General features: G+C 39.0%; 1 protein-coding gene and 1 long non-coding RNA gene across 2 annotated transcripts; one reads left to right on the forward strand and one right to left on the reverse strand.

Annotated features, from left to right (window-relative positions):
- Positions 1-277: 277 nt before the first annotated feature.
- Positions 278-11050, forward strand: LOC107792107 (chromatin remodeling protein EBS-like). Its single transcript, XM_016614298.2, has 5 exons — positions 278-663; positions 4452-4794; positions 4916-4984; positions 6127-6253; positions 10739-11050. Exons 1-5 carry the CDS (start codon positions 591-593, stop codon positions 10763-10765), a joined length of 639 nt encoding a protein of 212 aa, XP_016469784.1. The 5' UTR covers positions 278-590; the 3' UTR covers positions 10766-11050.
- A 762-nt stretch (positions 11051-11812) lies between these two features.
- LOC107792108 (uncharacterized) lies at positions 11813-19656 on the reverse strand. Its single transcript, XR_012696752.1, has 2 exons — positions 18927-19656; positions 11813-17533 (listed from the first exon to the last, which is right to left on the reverse strand). It is a non-coding gene; the product is annotated as an uncharacterized LOC107792108 (long non-coding RNA).
- Positions 19657-19922: the final 266 nt, after the last annotated feature.

The following is a 19922-nucleotide window of genomic DNA, read 5'->3' on the forward strand; positions in this document are numbered from 1 at the left end:
ATTAGCTTCTAGAACACTCCGAACATTACACTCCTTTCAGCTTCATTATCTGGGAATGTTTTATCGTCTTGCTTCGCTACGTGATCCATGAATAACCTCGAATGTGAGCACATTCAATTTTTGTGAAGTTAAAATAAAATTATAGCAGCAAGTAAAGATAAATACAAGAGTCATCCTAATTATTACACTGTGTTTAACATCTAACTTATAATTAAATACTTAATTAATCTCCCAGCTGTACTTAATTATTTATATTCTTACTTAATTTACTAATCATGATTAACCTAATTCATATGGTTGGAACTTGGGACAGATATGTTTCGTTGGTTACAAGTTGTACCACTGTAACCATTGGAACAAAACCTCTTTCTTCTTTCCCTCTGTTCGACCTCCAGTTTTCAGCTACTAGGGTTTCTGCTTCTCCACTGTCTACGACAAGCTAAGCAAGTGTTACCATCGGAGGATTTCGACAACTGGGTCACTATATTTTCGTGAAAAAAACTCAATAGAAAAGCAAAAGAAGTATTGTAACCCGTAGAAGGAAGTTTGTGGGTCTTGAGTCTTGACTCTTGACCGGTGAGGGAGAATTGATGGCAAAGACTAAACCAGGGAAGAAGGACCTTGATTCTTACACTATCAAGGGTACCAACAAAGTCGTAAGACGTAATAATGCTTTTTTCCTTTTATTAATTCATCTTTGGATTTTGATTTTTACGTTAAATAAATGCTTTGTTGTGTGTGTATATGGAGGCAAATACACATTCTTATTTTTCATTTTTTTGAAATAGGAATTTATCTCTCATTTGCTTATTTTTATGTGAGTGTTTGATTGACACGGAGCTTAACAACAAATTTATTGTTTTGTAATGTATTATGTTGTTAAGACTTTGTTTGGATAGATTGTATGATTTGTTTGTTGTTTCACAAGTTTCACCTTTTTTTTTTATGACCGAGAAATTCGTTTGGGCCGATCCTTTGCACCAACCGTAGCCTTCGAAACTCGGTGGATAATAGGCCCACCCCTCTACCCTTCTCCACTTAAATACCAGGCTTTGCTTTGCATGGTGTGGGGGCTTGAACCTGTGACCTAAGACACAAATCCACCACCTTTGCCACTTGAGCTAGGCCTTGGGGGCTTCACAAGTTTCACTTTTTTTGGTTTGATTTGTTTGTATTGTATATCAACAAACAACAACAAACCCAGTGAGTTCCCACAAGTAGGGTCTTGGGAGAGTAATGTGTACGCAGACCTTTCACGTACCTTGGGAGGGAAGAAAGACTGTTTGTATAGACCCTCAGTTAGAGAATAGATGAAAAGAAGCATAGGCCACAAGTAGTAACAACAACAACAGGAAATTAAGAAAACCAAAGCGAAAGATATCAATCAAACAGTAGGTAAAGATAGCAATCTACAAGTAACAGTGATACCATACTAATACTAATGCTACCGGTCCGAGAAAGAAAAAGCAAAGCGCTCGACTACCTACTAGTCTTCTATCCTAATCCTCGACCGCCACACCCTTCTATCTAGGAACATGTCCTCGGTAAGCTCCAGCTGCGCCATATACTGCCCAATCATCTTTCCGCAATACTTCTTAGGCCTACCTCTGCCCCTCTTCATACCCCCTAAGGTCAACCTCTCACGCCTCCTAACCGGGACATCAATGCTTCTCCTCTTCACATGTCTGAATCATCTCAGCCTCGCCTCTCGCATCTTGTCCTCCACGGGGGTCACTCCCATCTTTTCCCGAATAACCTCATTCTTGATCTTGTCAAATCTAGAATGCCCGCACATCCATCTCAACATCCTCGTTTGAACTACTTTTATCTTCTGGACATGAGAATTCTTGACTGGCCAACACTCTGCCACATACAACATAACCACCACTTTATAGAACTTACCTTTAAGTTTAAGTGGCGCCTTCCTATCACACAATACACCGGAAGCGAGCTTCCATTTCATTCACCCTGCTCCGATACGATGTGTAACATCCTCATCAATTTTCAATTCCTTATATTACTGACCCAAGGTACGTAAACTTTCTCTCTTGCGAATGACTTGTGTATCGAGCCTCACCTCCATGTCTTCTTCCTAGGTTACGTTGCAAACTTGCACTCCAAGTATTCCATCTTGGTCCTGCTCAACTTGAAACCTTTAGACTCTAAGGTCCTCCTCCAAACCTCCAGCCTCTTGTTAACACCACCCCGCATCTCGGAAATTAGAACTATGTCATCAGCAAATAACATACACCATGGTACCTTCCCTTGAATGTGTCGAGTCAGTGCGTCCATCACTAAGGAAAATAAAAATGGGCTAAGAGCTGATCCTTGGTGCAACCCCATCACCACCGGAAAGTGCCCCGAGTCTCCTCCAATTGTCCTCACCCGAATCTTAACACCATCATACATGTCTTGAATCACCCTAATATAGGCTACCTGGACTCCTTTAGCCTCCAAGCATCTCCATAGCACCTCTTTCGGGACTTTGTCGTATGCTTTGTCTAGGTCAATGAACATCATATGCAGGTCCTTCTTTGTCCCCTATACTGCTCCACCAATCTCCTTACAAATTCACTAAAATATCCTTTATTACAATGGATATTGAATTTATCAATAATTCAACGCTCAAAAAAAAAAAAACAGAGAGGAAGAAGGATGATTACATACTAGAAGGAGTAGTAGTAATGGGGAAGGTCTGCTAAAATATGATTATAGAAAAAGGTGGAGTTACATGGCAAAATAGGGTATAAGATAAAATGCGATTATTACATAGTAGTTAGGCAATTGGACAGAGAAATAACGTAGCTATTTCAGCACACCAAAATTGGTTGTTACGTAAAATGGATCTTTTCATTGTTAGCTAACAATGGATTTCACAATACAATAATTTTTTTGTTGAGAGTGAACGGTACAATAAACTTTGAGCAACAATCATGACAAACATTGTATTTAATGTAACAATAAAATTCAATATAACAAGAATACACAATCCAAAACAGCTTGTATGATGTTGATTTGACTTATATAGGAGTATTATACTAGTGAGAGTGTAAGAATCGCTAAAGCAGTAGCTGAAAAGTTAGTCTAATAGCTCCCAAGTCCCAAGGATTTTATTCTTATGGTAAGAGCACAGCGCGTGATGTGTGGGCTAAGTGGACGCTAAAGTTTGGTTTTTAAGTAGAGAAGGGTAAAGAGGCTGGTGTCTTATCCACCGAGTTTTGAACTGTGCCCTATGGTCCTCGGGGATTCTCATTTATCAAAAAGAAGTTGTAGTGATCCCAATATTCAGAACAATTCAGAAGAAGGACTATTCCATTGATATTCAACTTAATTACAATTATGATGGTGCCAAAGGAAATGAAATACAATAACACTCTTAAACTTTGTGGTTGCCTCAATCCTAAACTAGTTAGGTTCGGCACTAATGAGGAATATATTCTCTTGGTTATATATTCCGTATCTACAAGATTCTCTTATACCAAATATACAACCAAGTGAATGTATTCATACCAAATACACAACCAAGAGAATATATTCTATTTAAATATATAACCAAGAGGATATATTCCTACGAAATATACAAGAGAAAATGTTCCTCATAGGTACTCGGCTATATGAATCTTCACAGATCATGTCGCTCCATTTAGACTCGTGGGAAAAAGGTAATGAAATACAAAGTGGAAAAAAGGGAAAGTGGAAATTAGACTATGCTGAAATGGACACGACAAAGCACTTGCAACTAGCTCTAGCAGGGATTTAGATGTAAGCTTCAGCGAAGGAGAAGAGTACATTGAGAAGAGATGAAAGAAAAGGAGGAGGAAGTAGATAGTGCAGAGAGAAGAGAGAGAGATCGGAGAGAAAGACAGAATAGAGAAAAATGTTTTCTTTCCTGATTGATACTTCACACCTCTACCTTCATGTTTTTATCTAATGTATCAGGTAACTAAGTCATTGTTAACCATTTGGTTCTTAACCGAACCCATGTACCTCTTAACTGATGGAGATAAAAAAAATTGAATAGATAAATGAATTTGAATTCTTGAAAGTTTGCAAGTTCTATAGAACTTTGTTATTGGTGTTAGACCATTTGGAATGCTGCAAAATGAAAAAAATGCCATAAAACTTGGAATGGAAGACTGTCTTTTGTAATGGATTCCTTTGTAGTTCATTGGGCTTTGTCTCCCTAAATTATTCAAATGCGTTTTTAGCTTGCACTATCTCTCTAACAATCAATGTGGACATTTTGTTGTCCCGAGACAAAATAAACACGCATTCATTCATGTACCATACACTTCAATGAATCTGCTGAAATTTGGGGCATTGTTTTCTCTTTGCACTATCAGCTTTTTTTGCTTTTGTTTTGGGAAAAAGGAAGGGGGGGGGGGAGTCTGAAGAAGTGTTTGATTGGAGCTTACAGGAGATTAAGATTTTTACTTTTGTTTCTGTTTCAGCTGGTGATTATGTGTTGATGAAACCATCTGATTCTGATAAGCCCCCATATGTGGCAAGAGTGGAGAAAATTGAGGCTGACCACCGTAACAATGTGAAGGTTCGAGTTCGATGGTATTACCGCCCTGAGGAGTCTATTGGTGGCCGCAGACAGTTCCACGGGGCCAAGGAGCTGTTCTTGTCAGATCACTACGATTTGCAGAGTGCACACACCATCGAGGGGAAGTGCATTGTGCACTCTTTCAAGAACTACACCAAACTGGAGAATGTGGGCCCTGAGGATTACTTTTGTAGGTTCGAGTACAAAGCTGCCACAGGAGGATTTACTCCTGACCGTGTTGCTGTGTGAGTTGCTCATAGCTTTACTGTGAAATTTGAAAATTGCTCTTTTTTTTGGTGGAATGTTAGAGTTGTGCTTGTATTGTTTGTTAACATGCTGATATCTCCGAATGTTTTGATTTTAAAGGTATTGTAAGTGTGAGATGCCCTATAACCCGGATGATCTCATGGTGCAGTGTGAAGGATGCAAAGACTGGTATATATATTACTGAATTCATTCCTTTACATATTAGCATGTCTTTTTTACTTGTATTCATGGAAACCAACAAGCAAGCTTGGTGTTCTAAACTTTAGGTTAAAAATATAAAATGAGAGAGAAAGGATATGTCTAAATGGAGTTATTTTAATTCATATATAAATAATAACAAAGACAGATAAATGGTCACATGACCAACATCTGAGGACATAAAGTATGAAAATGCAAAAGAGGTTTGTCATATCCCTCTGCCTCTATGTTGTCTCTATATGCACAACTTTTATTCTTTAATACACGATCTTCTGAAATTTGTTCTTGGAGTAGTCATATCATTGTTGTTGTCCGCTATTCATATTGTACTATAACAATTAGGGAAAAACTGCTCTAGAATTGCATCTTTTGTACCTTTTTTTGCCCTTATCCCCTTATTTATGCATTTAAAATTTGTAATACAAATTGATAGCTTTTATCATTATTTTGCTATATTCTTCAAACTCTTCCAATAAGTTAAAACAATGCTGTGACAGGAACTGGAACCCTCTGTATGGGTATAGTTTGGATTTGAAGGCAATATGTATCTAGGTGTTTATAAGAGAGAATGAGTCTAATAGATAAATATTGCCGAGCATCTGAGAATGATTGGTGTATTAGGTTGAATTGGATCGATAGATGGCTAAGTTCCTTTGAAGGCAATCATGAGAGATATATGATGGATATTAGCAATCAGCTAAAAGTGAGTTGGATGTAAGGTCGAACAGTGAAATAAAAAAAAGGGTTGACACAATAAAGGATTATCTAAATAATCTTCTTGTTAAGTGGGAAAATATGATTAAATAAAAAGATGAGTCTAAGTGTTGGTATTCAGCTGAGCTCATAGGAACTTGAAATGAGGAAACAGAAGGCCAGAGTAGTGTGGAGTGGATGTTTGAAAATCCTTTTGTCTGTAATTGCCTCTACTGGTGTTGAGTGCAATTTTTTCTGTGTTATTCAGCATCCTGTATATTAGGGAGGTCTGAGTCAGTCATGGAGTTCTATTAAGCTTTCTGTGTTATGATTGTTGGATGCTATGTTTTCAAGAACTTTTCAAAAGATATCTATGTTTGTAAGAAGGTCTTTTCATCTTTTGTACTAATTTATTGCAGGTTCCATCCTTCTTGTATGGGTATGACTATTGAAGAAGCAAAGAAATTAGACCCTTTCTTGTGTTCTGACTGTTCATCGGAAGATGGCGCCAAACGACATTTGAGCTCGTTCCATGTTGAGCCAAAGGTAAGAATCTGTTCGCACACTTGTTAGACTTGGGGATCGTTTGGCTTGTGGGACAAGGGATAACAATTCCGGGATAAAATACGGAACAAGGGATAAGCAAACGGCCCCTTAGAGTTTTAGCAGTACTGCTATTAGCAAGTCAGTTAATGTCCTTATTATCACAAATATGATTTATTAAACGGCCTTTTCTAGAGATGGGATGGTGATGGTTGCTTTCTTACACTATGTTATTATATGTAGCTGGTTGTTAGGATCTTTTGTTCACCCCAAAGGAAGGGGAGGGATGGGGTTGAGTAAGAAGGGCAGAGTTGCATGCTTAGTCATGGCGATACCAAATGTCTCAGATTCCTTCATGGAAGGAGAAGGCTAGGACTGAGCAAAGGGTCAGTGTTTAAGTCACGATGATACCTAATGTATCATACTAATGATAATATCGACGACTAATGGCCAAACTAAGTTGGTGTTGGATTTCAAGTCGTTGATTGCTTGCAATTTGATAATATATCCCGTCACTCCCAGGTTGAAAGGAATTCCTTAGTTGTATAGATAGGAAGATGAATGTAAGTAAGCTCCGGTACATTGAAGAAGTAAAATGCGATTGCAAAATAAAAGTGTGGCCAGCAAAACTGGGCCAAACTTCAACTTGAGCTATTTGAATGTAAAGTGTGACTACAGAATCCAAAGTGTGGCAGCAAGATGGGCTTTCCGAAGGATACTTTTGGAAACTTGTCGCATTATAATTTAGGATGCTGATAAATAGTTAATTTTGAGGTCTTTTTCTTATCTTTGGTTTGAAAGCTGAGACGTGTTAGAGTATTTTCTACTTGGAGATCCAACACTTGGTGGACTCTAATCATTGAATCTGAATCATTTATCCTTAATTTCATCGACCCGTTGTGTTTACTTCATTAATTTGTGTTCTTATTTTCATTTTAAGAATGTCTAGTTAAACATCTAACTTGGGTTGTAGACCTAACTAATTTGTTTCTTAATGAGTTACTGATTATTTACCTGAAATTGCTTGGGATTACTGTTATCTAATTGATTTCATGCTTAAAAAATTGAGTGGTTACCAACACTTGAATAAGCCTTGAATGTCTTAGCTCTCATTTGGGAAAGGAGAATTAGAATCGGGTAAGAACTAAGGAGAATTAGGATTGTATAGCTCAAGCTAGGAATAACTAAATTTTTCCTTGAGTTTAACTCAATAGGGACTTGAAGCATCTCATTAGACTTGGGAAAATTTAATTAAGATAGATCCATTAATACTAGAAAATGTTTTGGTAATTAAGATTGAGCCATAATAATTAATCAAGTAATTAGGCAAATTAAGAAAATACCCACTAGCTAATGTAATTTAGGAAGGAGATACAACCCTAGTGCCTTCCTCTATCTGATTTTATTCAATTTTAGTTAATTGCTTTACTTGTTCACTTTTTGTAGTTGTTAAATAACTCATAAACCTAAAACTCATATAATGTATTAGTCTAGAAATCAATCCCACCAATCTATTGCTCCTTGTATATTCGCCCCCCCCCCCCCCCCCCTTGTTAGGTAATTATATTTGGGACAACCGCTTATCCTTTTTAGGAGTAAGTTGGTTTAACCAAATTTTGGCGTTGTTGCTGGAGAGCAGTAGGTATTTAGGGATTACTAGTGTATTTGTATTACTATAGTTTGATTTGGTTGTCGTTCTCTTTTTAATTTTGCTTTCTCCAGTTAGGTACTTGCAATGGCTAATCCGACCGCTATTGTACCACCTTTGGGTGATGAGGATGAGCCAATCGATGTAATATGGTTGTGCTAATAACATAATTCTATCGCATATGGGAGTGGCGAACTTTGACGTTATATCCTTGATATTCCAAATGCTAGCCAAAAACGGGTTATTTGGTGGCCAACCGCATGAAGGCCCTTAGCTACATATTCACAACTTTTTGTTAGTTTGTGCTTTGTATAAGAAGACCAATGTATCTGAGGATGCCTTAAGATTGAGGTTTTTCCTATTCTCATTGCAAGGGGAAGCCTCAGTGTGGTTAGATGAGCTCCCTGTGTTGTCAATTTATAATTGGGAGGAGTTACCTGAGGTGTTCTTTGCCAAATTCTTTCCGGCAACTAGGATTGCAAAGTTGAGAACGGACATCCTAGGTTTTCAACAAAGGCCATTGAAACCTTATATGAGGTGAGGTGTCTGAAGGAGTGTCCCAGCATGGATCCTCACTTACCATTGTAACAAACCTTTTACCTAGCTTTGGACAAGGTCACAAGATCAGTAGTTGATAATGGCGAATGGCACAATCATGGACCTAACATTCCTGGAATGGCGAATGGCACAACCATGGACTTAACATTCCTCGAAGCTGGAGTAGTTTTAGACAAAGTAGTCTAGGATGCCCATGCATGGCACATGGGTAGTGATGCTACACCTATTACCTCAAGCAAACAAGTTTCAAGGAGAATGAAGCATGAGATAAAGCTATTGCACAGTTGACAACTCATATGTTCCCCATTTCAAAGCAAATTTCAGAATGAGGAGTGAAGAAAGTCCACGTGGTTGATACAATGAATGGACAGTTTTAGTTCATCCGCTATTGTTTGTCTCATGCGCATGTCAAGCAATGTTCAAAAACATTGTCACTATGTGCAAAATGAAGCGGCTAACTATGTGGGTAATTACCAAAGGAGAATGAATCGACAAAGAGGCAACTATCAAGGAGGCCCCAATCAAAGTCTAGGGAGGCTGCCCCAAAAATGGCTAAACTACCAAGGTTTAAACAACAACCATGGCAATCAAGGATGGAATTCTAATAGTCAAGGGGGAAATAGGCGAGTATGGTCCTCACAAACAACCAATGGTCAAAGGCCCCATATGTATCAACAGAGCAACCATTCCCTCCGCCTTCCTACAATCAAGGGCAATCGTCAATTCCCCTAGGAGAATCTCAAAAACAACAAGCTTGCAAAGATTGAGAGATTGCTAGAGAAGATGTTGGGAGAGTGTGAGAAGACAGGCCACACTGCGTGATTTGAGTCAAGTGCAAAGTTCCCATTCTACAGCCATGAAGAAAATTGAGATACAATCGGGTCAAACCTCTTTGGCATTGACCACACGAACCCAGTAAGAAAGATGTCGGACTGAATGAATTAAACTTACATCTTCTCCTATGTTTGGTTTGGAAACAAAGTTAGCAGGAAAGCATTGAAAAAATGTCATTCGACAAATTTAGTGGAATTCACACTCTAACATCAGTTGTAAAACTACCAGGAGATATAATTTGATTCAAATTGGGTGAGAAGGCATGAGATGAAGTTTCATTTTATGTTAACAGATGGTTTAATGAAGATAAAATTAACTTTTTAATGAATCCAAACTTTAGTAAGTACATTTGGGGTGTCGTGTTACCTTATTGCATAGGTTGGTAGATGTTCCTATTGAGGAAAGTGGACATATTTCAAAACAATCTCATAAATCTAGGATAATTAGTTTGGGACCATCTCAAAAAAAAATCTATGATATTTAACTTGGACAGAGTAATATGTAAAAGTTTGTGGTGTCAGGTTCCAATTGGTTTCATCCCAGCTTACTCATTTCTGTATCTGATTCTTGTGCTAGAATCTCTAGTTTTTGTGTTGTCAGGTGTGATTTGACATTGACCATTTGATGTAATCATTGTCATAAAGAGAGAATTGCGGGAAGTGGCTCTACGGGTTGCAGGTAGTAGATGAATCGCTGTTGATGGGAGCTATGTTGCGCAGACTCTTCAAAATGTTGCTGCATCCATGTCGGATCCTCCAAAATTGCACTGCTTTTGGAGGATCTGACATACATCCGGCAACATTTTCATATAATCCGAGCAACATAGGATGGGAGAATAAGAAGGGAGTGGGTTGGGAAATTTTGTTTGACATACAATAGACTGGTTTCTACTGGAAATAGCCTCTCTACCTGCATAAGGTAGGGGTAAGGTTGCGTACATAGTACCCTCCCCAAACCCCTTATTTGTGGGATATTTTTTTTTTTTTTTTTTTTTTTTTTTTTGTTGTTGTATTATACTATTGGTTCTGATTATTGATTGATATCTCCTGCCCATGGCAGTGGATGTTGGCTAAATGAAATTAATCGAGAATAAGATGGATAAAATGGTTGTTAGTTGGTTGTCATGCTGGGCTGGCTGTTAGGATTCTCAAAATCTTTTCAAGTACTCTTAGGATACTTAAAGTAGAAACAGAGGTGGGGTTGAGATGATTGGTTCTGGGATCTGGCTGAATGATAATAGGCTGTGATATTTATTCAATAGTGTACCTTATTTCTGATGTGTAGATGGGTATTCAGACTTGTGTATGCACATACATATTTCTGTGTGCTCTCAGGGAGCTGCATCATAAAATGCTATACTTGAAAGATAGGCTCTTATGAATCTTAGCCTCTAATTTATCTTTAGCCAGTAAACATTTTAGCTAAGCCGTCTCTTATTCAATTGCTAGGTGGAGTCGAAGCGCAGGAAGAGATAACAGCTTTGACCTTCATGCAGTATAAGGAGGTACACATTTTCTTCCGTACAAGCTCCAGTACTGTTGTGCTATCGAATTGTACAGCACTGAGAAGATAATGTGCTTTCAAAAGCCTGACACCCTTAATCTATTGTAACCACTTTTTCTATATATAAGAGCTTGTGTGCAACTGACTGGGTAAGTGAGTGACATTGTGTGTCCAACTGACTGCAATTTGTGTGACCTAAATGAGTTGTAACTGAACATTGCGGACTACTAATCTTAAATATTTAGGAGTTAAATCTATTTCCCATTTTTATATTTATTTTATAATGTGACGACCCTTCTGCATCTGGCACCTATTTTGGCTGAAAATGGAAGGGTTTGTTGACCATCATATTTAAGAACTATAATTTCCTTATCTAGAGTGACCATGTCTCTTGTTTATGGAGAGTATCGACAATATTACTTGCTCGGCTGTAGCCGGTGCATACAACAGTTCGTGACATGTCTGTTTTACATTAAATCTTTCACTTGATCATGATTAATTAATATGTATTCTCACCTCAAAGTTTCACCTTAATATGGTCAATAAACATGTTTTGGCGCATATGTTGTGTCCGGGAAAGTTTTTTCCTGGTGTACCAAGTTCAGGCTGTTTAAATTTGGTGGTTAAATTAGTTGTCAATTCATTCATCTAAATGTTATTTGCAATTTGTGTGCCAACATATATTTATAACCCTGTCGGTTTGTGTTTCCAATTACATATTCTTTTCAAGGTCCCAGGGAACATATTTTTCTCTTAGATAAATAGACAACTTGAATTCTTCTCAATTTGAGAGCTACTTAATAGTGAAAGGATGACTATTCTAGTGGCAGCAAGATTTGGGCATTCAAAAGCCATGAATTAGAAGCGAATTCAAAATTTAAGTTTTATGGGTTCAATCTTCAATCTCTAACTTCTTATTATTGAGTATGTTGCACAATTGAAATGATTGGTTCATAAATTAATATTTATTGAAAATTTAGTATTGGATGAAACAAGAGACTTCCTGTAAGAGTGTTATATATTTGGAAGGTTCTACTAACTAAAAAAATTGAAATAAGTATATGAAAATAAAATTAGATTCCGGTTGATAAAGCTTGCAAGGTCTATGCCCTACAAAAAATAAAGCAAACTAAATGGCGATCGAAATGAATTATACAATTACACATACATGTCTAAGCTGCCTGTTCGTCTTTGCCATGAATGGCGGCATACATACATTTTCCGCAAGTGTCTATTCTCTCAGGGCGGCCTCTGATTCTCACTACTCAGGGATGCGAACCACTATACACTGTTGCTCAAGGACGGCAATCCACCAATTTTACAAAGCAATGTTAAGCGGATCAGTTCAATTGCTTCTGCTGCAAAGCAATGTTAGGCAAATGTTAAGCGGCCTATGTTAGTTGAGGAGATGGATTGTTGTCCCCTTATTCGATTTGAGACAATCCTTGATCTAGATTTTGGAGTTAGGATAAAGGTTTATTTTCTTTAAGTGGTAAAAGGGGTAAACTCATCGCAATTCTTGGTTTACTCAATATTAGACCCCATATTATGTTATCCACTATCCAATTGTCCAATCTTGAACAAAGAGTAAGGTTAATGTCCCATATTGGTTGAGGAATGACCTATTATCTCCTTATATAATTTTGGATAATTCTCACCTAATGAGTTTGCTTTTGGGAATAGGTTAAGCCAATGTTAGGATGCCTCAAGGAACACATCAACGCACCCTCAAGGCTCAACATTTAGAGATCAATATCTGTTCGTGGTGGTAACTGCATTAGAATTGGCATAAAATGTGAAATAACTCAAGTTTCTGGATCACAACTGAATTGGCTAGGCCAGCTTGTTCTATTGTCTGGTCGAGATCAGCAAGTTCCTTGGGAGGAAACCCATTGTCTGCAGATGATAGCTCCTTGGTCCACCAGGCCTTGATGCATCAGTTAATCCTCGGATATCTCTAACTTTATGTTGGAAGTTGAACCTTAAAACCATTCGTGTGCCATCTGCCAATCTGATTTGAATCGAGGTTGAAGGTTGCATTTGATCAACAAATAGGCCGACCGATGGGATTGGAGCTGAGATGAATGTGTTTACCCTTAAGGATACGTGATCTCACTTGATACAAATTGAGAAATCAGATTAATATTGAAATTAATGATAGAAAAGTAAATATAAATCACACAAGTTGAACAATCTTGGCTTTGAAGTCTGATCACCCTCGAGTTAAAAATGCCTTAATCGATATCAGAACAGAGTGATGCGATAATAAGAACTAGTAATCAGCATATTGCTCTGGGATGCGTGTTATAATGTGTCTTGCAAATAATCAGACCCCCTTTATATAGTAGGGAAATCCTACTTTAGGTACAATTCTATAAAAGGTAAAAAATCTCATGATTTGCTAATTAACTGGTTTCTCATTGATACATGTCGAGATTCCCGCCGTGATATCTGGCCGATTACGGATATTTAGGCCTATCTGGTCCGACAACGTTACCTCGGGCTCATTCGAAATCGGGGTCGATTTTGCTCTTATGGACTCGGTAACGTCGAAGACGGGTTTTCTAACCTCGCATCTCGGTTCGATGGAACCCGAGGTTGATCTTCAATTCATCATATTTTAATCTCGATCTATCAAACAATAGATGAGCCCGATTTCGACCATATACAAATAGTCCCCTCATTTTTCGGAGTGTAAACGACGAGAAACGATATGAGCCCCCGATCCTCCTCTCGATACTTTGTGTCAGAAACGACAAAAATGGACGAAACGTCTCGTCAGTCATGTCTTAATGGCATTAAATGTTCGTCAGTTGCTGGTCGGCTACTACAGACTTTGAACCGTCGTTTGAAAACTATAAATACTCCATCCTTTATTCATTCAAACTTTACATCTAAACCTCTTCTACTCTTGTTCTTAACAAATCTTTGCACTCTCTAACACTTGTATCCAGATTCTTGAGGTTTTTGCAAGAACTCTCGCTTGTCTTCACTCCAAACCATTAAGCGTAATCTTTTAACTTTCTCTCCTCCATCTTTATTCAAAAGATAAAATGGCAAAGATTTCTAAGATAGTCCCACAAAAAGAAACTGCCTCTTCATCATGGTCGGCCGACGAGGAACCAACGACAGAACCTCCTCTTGAAGCGTTTATTCCAGGCCAGTGCTCGACCGGTGCTGATTTCAAGGTCGAGAAAACTTCCTCGATACCGGGTCAGTGTTAGCCGGTCTCGATATATATGCTCGGTCACCGACAGTCTCCTCTCCAAGGTCAATGAGGATTGCAACTGGGTTGGTAAGCACGTGGTGGTGCCTTCGCCCGAGGAAGCAATTACTACCCACGTGGAGAGTTTTTTAAGTGTTTACACTTATTCCTTCACGTTGGGCCCCTTGGACCCGGTCATTATCGCCTTCTGTAAGAGGTACGAGGTGACACTCGATCAAATCCATCCCTTTGTCTGGAGGATAGTAATTCTCCTCTGCTTCTTCATAAACAAAATTGAGGGGTGTCCCTTCACCATCGATCACCTCATGCGTTTGTATAGTCCCCGACTCTATCGAGAGGGATTAATAAAAATTACCCGTCGGGCCAGTAAGGCCCCATTCTCGAGTATAGACGAGGATAGGGACCGAGGCTGGTTGGGCTGATTTGTTCGAGTGAAGACCTCGGATTTAATCCCGGCCGAGGACATTCCATTTCCCGAGAAATGGAATATGAAACATAAGTATAACCTTGCCTTTAAGATTTCGTTTATTGCTTTTCCTTTTCTTCCCTTCTTATCGATGTTTTGTGGTGCAATTGTTGCTCGGATGCCTGATGCAGTTCCTCGACTCAAGGAGTGGGTCGAGGGCATCGTGTCACAGAAGCCCTATTTCGAGCACGCATGGCGCGAACTTTCGAAGGGCCGGTGGGAGGCTCGTTCCCGTGGTGAGTTTCCTTTTCTGAGTTAATAATACTTGATTTTTTCCTCGTGCTGTTAGTTCTTATTCGTTCCGTTTTCTTTTGCAGGTCTTTCCAAGGATGTTGCTATGAGGCCTCCATCCAGTGACGAGGATGTACCTGTCGAGTCCCCTGCTCTGAGGCAGGGTGATAAGAAGAAAATGAAGAGGGCCCAAAGTTCTCCGAGCTCGGAAAAGAAAAGAACAAAAAGAAGTCTGGTGCGTAAATCTAAGGGTAGAACCAGTGCTCAGGCGCTCTCTTCGCACTCACTCCACCGGCTGAGGGATGAGTCAGAAGAAGAAGAAGAAAAATCTGAACTGGTGGCCCGCATGCGGTCAGGTCTCAAGGTACGAGGGGCCTTCAAATCGGTGAGAGCTGAAACTGAATTGCCTCAACACGGGGAGGTCGATGAGGGAGCTTTAGCCGAAGTTTCCGAACCAGAAGGGGGCGAGGCCACTTTGCCTCGAGGTAGGAAGGCCGATAATGAGGTTGTAGCGGGTTCTTTTCGGGTAGCGGATAGTGCCCCGAAGGGCGTACTCGGAGTGATAGACCTTTCTGGTTCGCCTTTATTTATTGAGTCTATGTTTACAGAGGCTCAGACGTTGAAAGGACAACCCAACGAAGAGCCACAAGGGGCAGTAGACTCCTTTCATAACTTTTTTGATGGCGTAGACTCTACCGCTACCGAGGACGTCGCCGGGTTGGGTGATTTACCGGTGTCGAGAAAGAGTCCATCATCAGGGACGAGTGGATCCTGACCGGAAGCGGTCGATCGTTATATCCATCCCGAAAGACGCCTGGGTCCTTTCTGCCTCCATAGGGGTGGCTAGTTACCTTCGATGCTTGGTGACAGAGGAGGACGAGGCTAAGATGAATGAGGTGGAATCGCCTTTCCTATTCAATGAAGCTCAACAGGCGTTAAATCGGGTAACTTCAGATACTTCTTAATAATTTCTAGTTTATACTTAGATTAGTTTGTAGGTGATCATAACTCTTTTCTCTGTGTTTGTAGGCCTCGGTACTTCACCACGAGACATTACTCTGCCATTGGGAAGAGCTGGACCAGTACGGGGCCGAGATCCGAGGGCTCACTGAGAAAAGAGGTACCTACAAACTTCCCAGTGAGCAAAGAGAAGGGGAGGCTAAGAGCCTCGGGGCTGAGTTAGAGGTGTCTAGGAAAGAGCATGCCGACCTGGTTGAGCAGGTAAGAAGAGTTTCTGAAGTTAGTGACAACGAATAAGACATGGTGACTAACGGTCTAAACCCGTAGGTCCAACAGAAGATTGACAAGATCGGACAGCTCCGGAAAGAGGTAGATGCGATAAAGGCTGAGGCCGAAGAATGGAAAAAGAACATGGACTATCTGGCCTCAAAAAAGGAGACCGCCCGGGCCCAACTGGCTTCGGCTGAGATCCAGCTCCGAGGTATAAAGGAGAAATCCTTGGTACAAGCCAAGAAGATTGAGAAGCTCCAGTCCCAGTTGAATTTGGTTGTCTCTGATCGAGAAAATCTGGCCACAGAGCTTGAAACGGCCAAGTCGGAGGCCAAAGTGATTAAGGCTGATGCCGATGAGATGGTGGCCATCTATAAGGCCGATGATGAGACGGCTCAGGTTCGAGCAAAAGACATTATCGAGCATGCTAAATGGAAATATCGAAGGGAGGCCCTTGAGGAAATTCATGCTCGGGGTTTCAACCTATCAACTGAGATTGAGAGTGCCAAAAAGCTCGAAGCCAAGGCCAAAATATTAGCCTATCCCGAAGACGACGAGGAGCCCGAAGACTTGGGAGAGTCTGAGGATGGTGAAGATCCCGAGGGTGATGATGTTGCCCCCAACAAAGACCAGGCTACATAGGCCTTTAGATGTTTTTGTTTTTTGTATTTTTGTTGATGTCGTTCGGCCTTTGTAAAAAATTTCATCGTACCGCCTCGTAGTCTCAAATCATAAGAATAATTCACAATCTTTCCTTATATCACCGCGGGAGCCTTGCATTTAGTTTTTGAAAATTATTTTCCCAAAATAGCATCCCATGTTTTATCCTAGCTTATCACACCGCATGACTTCTAGTAGTTTTCCTACTAGCCACGCGTACACACCTTATCATACCGCATGTGTTTCAACCCCAAAACCTTATAACACCGCATGCATATCAATATCAAAACATAACACAAATCGCACCTCAAGTGCCTAATATCACAACTTGCCAAAGAAATCAACAATAACAATGTTTTCACAATAATGTTCCCATGGATCAACCACAATGTACACAAGAGTCTTAACAATAACAACCGGAAGTGAATAACTCAACAGAATAGTATTTCACAACTTAACACTTTTCCTCAATATGAATCGCGGCCTTTATAACTCAATATTGGTTTCATCAACCAGATATTCCAAGAATAATAGCCTCAAGTAAAGAATCCATAGTTAAATAATGAATAAGCAATAGAGGAAACAATGGCAACTTCAACTAAACATGTAGGGTAATTAACAAATAAGAGATAACACAAGTAGAACATGTAAAAATAGACTAGAAATGATGACTATAACATGTTAAGGTAACTCAATTAAGGAATGAAAGGAATCTACACAGCTAAAATCTGTGATTTTCCACATTTAGCTCGTGCACATACTCGTCTCCTTGTGTACACAACTTTTACACATCACAGTTATCAAAAACAACACCAATCCTAATGGATAATTCCCCCTACACAAAGTTAGGCAAGTCACTTACCTCAATTCACGCTAACTCAATCTACTACTAGGTCTCTCCCTCGTCCAACTCTAAATGGCTCAAGTCTAGCAGAAACAAATTCATTCTATAAATATAAACAATAGGAAACTATTTCGAACAATAAAATTATGATCTTTGCAAAGAAATAAAAAGTCAACTCAAAAGGTCAATGCGGGTTCGTGTCTCGGAACCCGACCAAATTATAAAATTCGAACACCCATTCGATAATGAGTCCAACCATATAAAAATTACTCAAATCCGACCTCAAATCGCCTTTCAAATCCCTAAATTTTAGCCTATGAAGTTTCATAAATTTCCAACTCAAATCACTAATTAAAAGATGAAATTAACAATAGATTCGTGTAAATTAATCAAAAGCGAGTTAGGATTTCTTACCTCAATGATTTCCGTGCAAATCACCCGAAAATCGCCACAAATCGAGCTCTCTAGGTCCAAAAATGGATTATGAAATCAAACCCCCATGTCACACTCCTTTTTTCGACCTCACTTAATCCTCTTAAAAATAATAAAAGAGATTTGTGAAGCTCAAAAAAGGTTTTTAATTAAAAAAGTCACAAAAATTGTGTTCAAAAGAATTTTTTTTAGAGTCGCTACCTGACATTGGTTTCGATGTGCCAGGTCACCGTTTTTAAAATAATTTTTCTTTTAAAACACTTTAGACCCCAAAACTAAGTCTGCACCAGAGATTCGGGTAAGGGGGTTCATTTGACTCGGGGAGAAGGTGTTAGGCACTCTCCAAGTCCCGTGAAAGTCACGATTGCGTACTCGATCTAGTTGGCTTTTAAAATATTCAAATTGAGGCAAAAACACAATTAAAAGAAAATAAACACACAAGAAGATCGAGGTTATTCCCCACCTAGATAAAGAAAAAAATAAAATAAGAGGAAAAATAGAGATACCGTACTACGCCTCCATGGTCATATCGTCTCCTCCTTGACCTTCATTTACATGTACCTCGGGTATTCCCCGGATATAAAATATTTACAAAGTCTATGGGACATTCCCTTGAATATAAGCTAAAGGGAACAACCTCTCACCTCAGCAAAGAAAATAAAAAAGATGACCTAAGATTTGTCTCCCCGAGTGTAATCGGCCTAAATATGCTTCTAACGAATAATATGAAAGTGATAAGGAAATAACATAAATAATAAAATATCTAAAGTTGAATTATGTGCATTTAACCCCAACCACCTATGATCCAGTTATCATCCAAAGTTGTAATCAAATCACAATTGTCCATTTTTCTAATACAGTAGTACTTTCAAATTTAAACAAATTGAATTTCTAGCGAAATCGTGAAATCATTTTCACTCACTCAAGTAGAAATCAAGAATTATTTACGCAGCAATCACAACGGAACAATTAAGATAAAAAAGATATTAGAAATAAGAAAACACAAATAGAAAAATCAAGTAGGATCAGTGAAGAGAATTGGACCTCGTTAAGCTTTCCTTTCTATTAACGAGAATTCAGTTACAGCGAACCCAACAATAGAAATCTGACTGAAAAATGCAACAGCAGCAAGAGATTGATCCGCGGACCATAAAAATAACCTCAAATGAATTTTTAGAACTTACAAGACCAACGGAGCCTCCTCGACTCCTCTGTTTCTGCTAAGACATAAGCAACCTACACCTCAAACTCACTGGATTCACTCAACTTACGGAAGCTTTTGATGGGAACAGAGCTTTGTTAATTTTTAAGGGATCTTTATAATAGCGAGAGAAAGAAAAAGAAAAAATATAAAGCTGTTGTTTTGTGAAAGAACAAAATGAAGCCGTAATTTAGGTAGAAGCGTCGGAGCTTGACTCAAATTGGAACTTGGATGGTCATTTTGGGTGACGCTGAATTTGGCTTTCCTTGCTCAAGATTCTTTCAATATTTTTTAATGAAGTTATGGGGACTGATCTGAAAAATGGAGCTCCAAAACATGAAGATGCAAAATCTGTGTAATTACAAATGAGTAAGTGAAGAAGAGAAGGGACTACGGCGGCTACCAATTTTCTCGCATCTCTCCGTTGCTATGTCTGTTCTTCTCCCTTTTCAATGTGTGTGCGTGTGCGTGTGTCTGGGTGTTCTAGAAGAGGATGTGAAGGCTTCCCTGACGAGATGAGAGCATTTTATACTAGGGTTTTTAAAATGTAGTCTTTTTATTATTCAAGACAAAAAGAAAATATATTAAATATATAGAAAATATAGAAAGCAAAATAAGGTATGCATTTTGAATCTGTTGAATGAAGAAGAACGTGCAAGTGTGCAAGGTGTGGGTGGGGTCCACATTTTTTTATTTTTGTTCTTTTGCATTTTGCTTCTTGCGTTCCTTTCCTTCTAATTTTGTTTCGTTGGTTTCTTTTTTTTGTTTTTCATTTGTCTTTTTTTTTTTTTTTTCTGATGTTCCTTTAACTAAATCAGATGTAAGTACATAAAAACACT

The sequence above is a fragment of the Nicotiana tabacum genome, chromosome 11 (genome assembly GCF_000715075.1).
Source record: "Nicotiana tabacum cultivar K326 chromosome 11, ASM71507v2, whole genome shotgun sequence".
Classification (NCBI taxonomy): domain Eukaryota; kingdom Viridiplantae; phylum Streptophyta; class Magnoliopsida; order Solanales; family Solanaceae; genus Nicotiana; species Nicotiana tabacum.

Excerpts from the sequence above, each read along its gene's own strand:
- LOC107792107 (XM_016614298.2), top strand. The coding sequence starts at position 591 with ATGGCAAAGACTAAACCAGGGAAGAAGGACCTTGATTCTTACACTATC. Across the intron at positions 4,795-4,915 it reads ACTCCTGACCGTGTTGCTGT|GTATTGTAAGTGTGAGATGC; the intron begins GTGAGTTGCTCA and ends TTGATTTTAAAG. Across the intron at positions 4,985-6,126 it reads TGTGAAGGATGCAAAGACTG|GTTCCATCCTTCTTGTATGG; the intron begins GTATATATATTA and ends AATTTATTGCAG.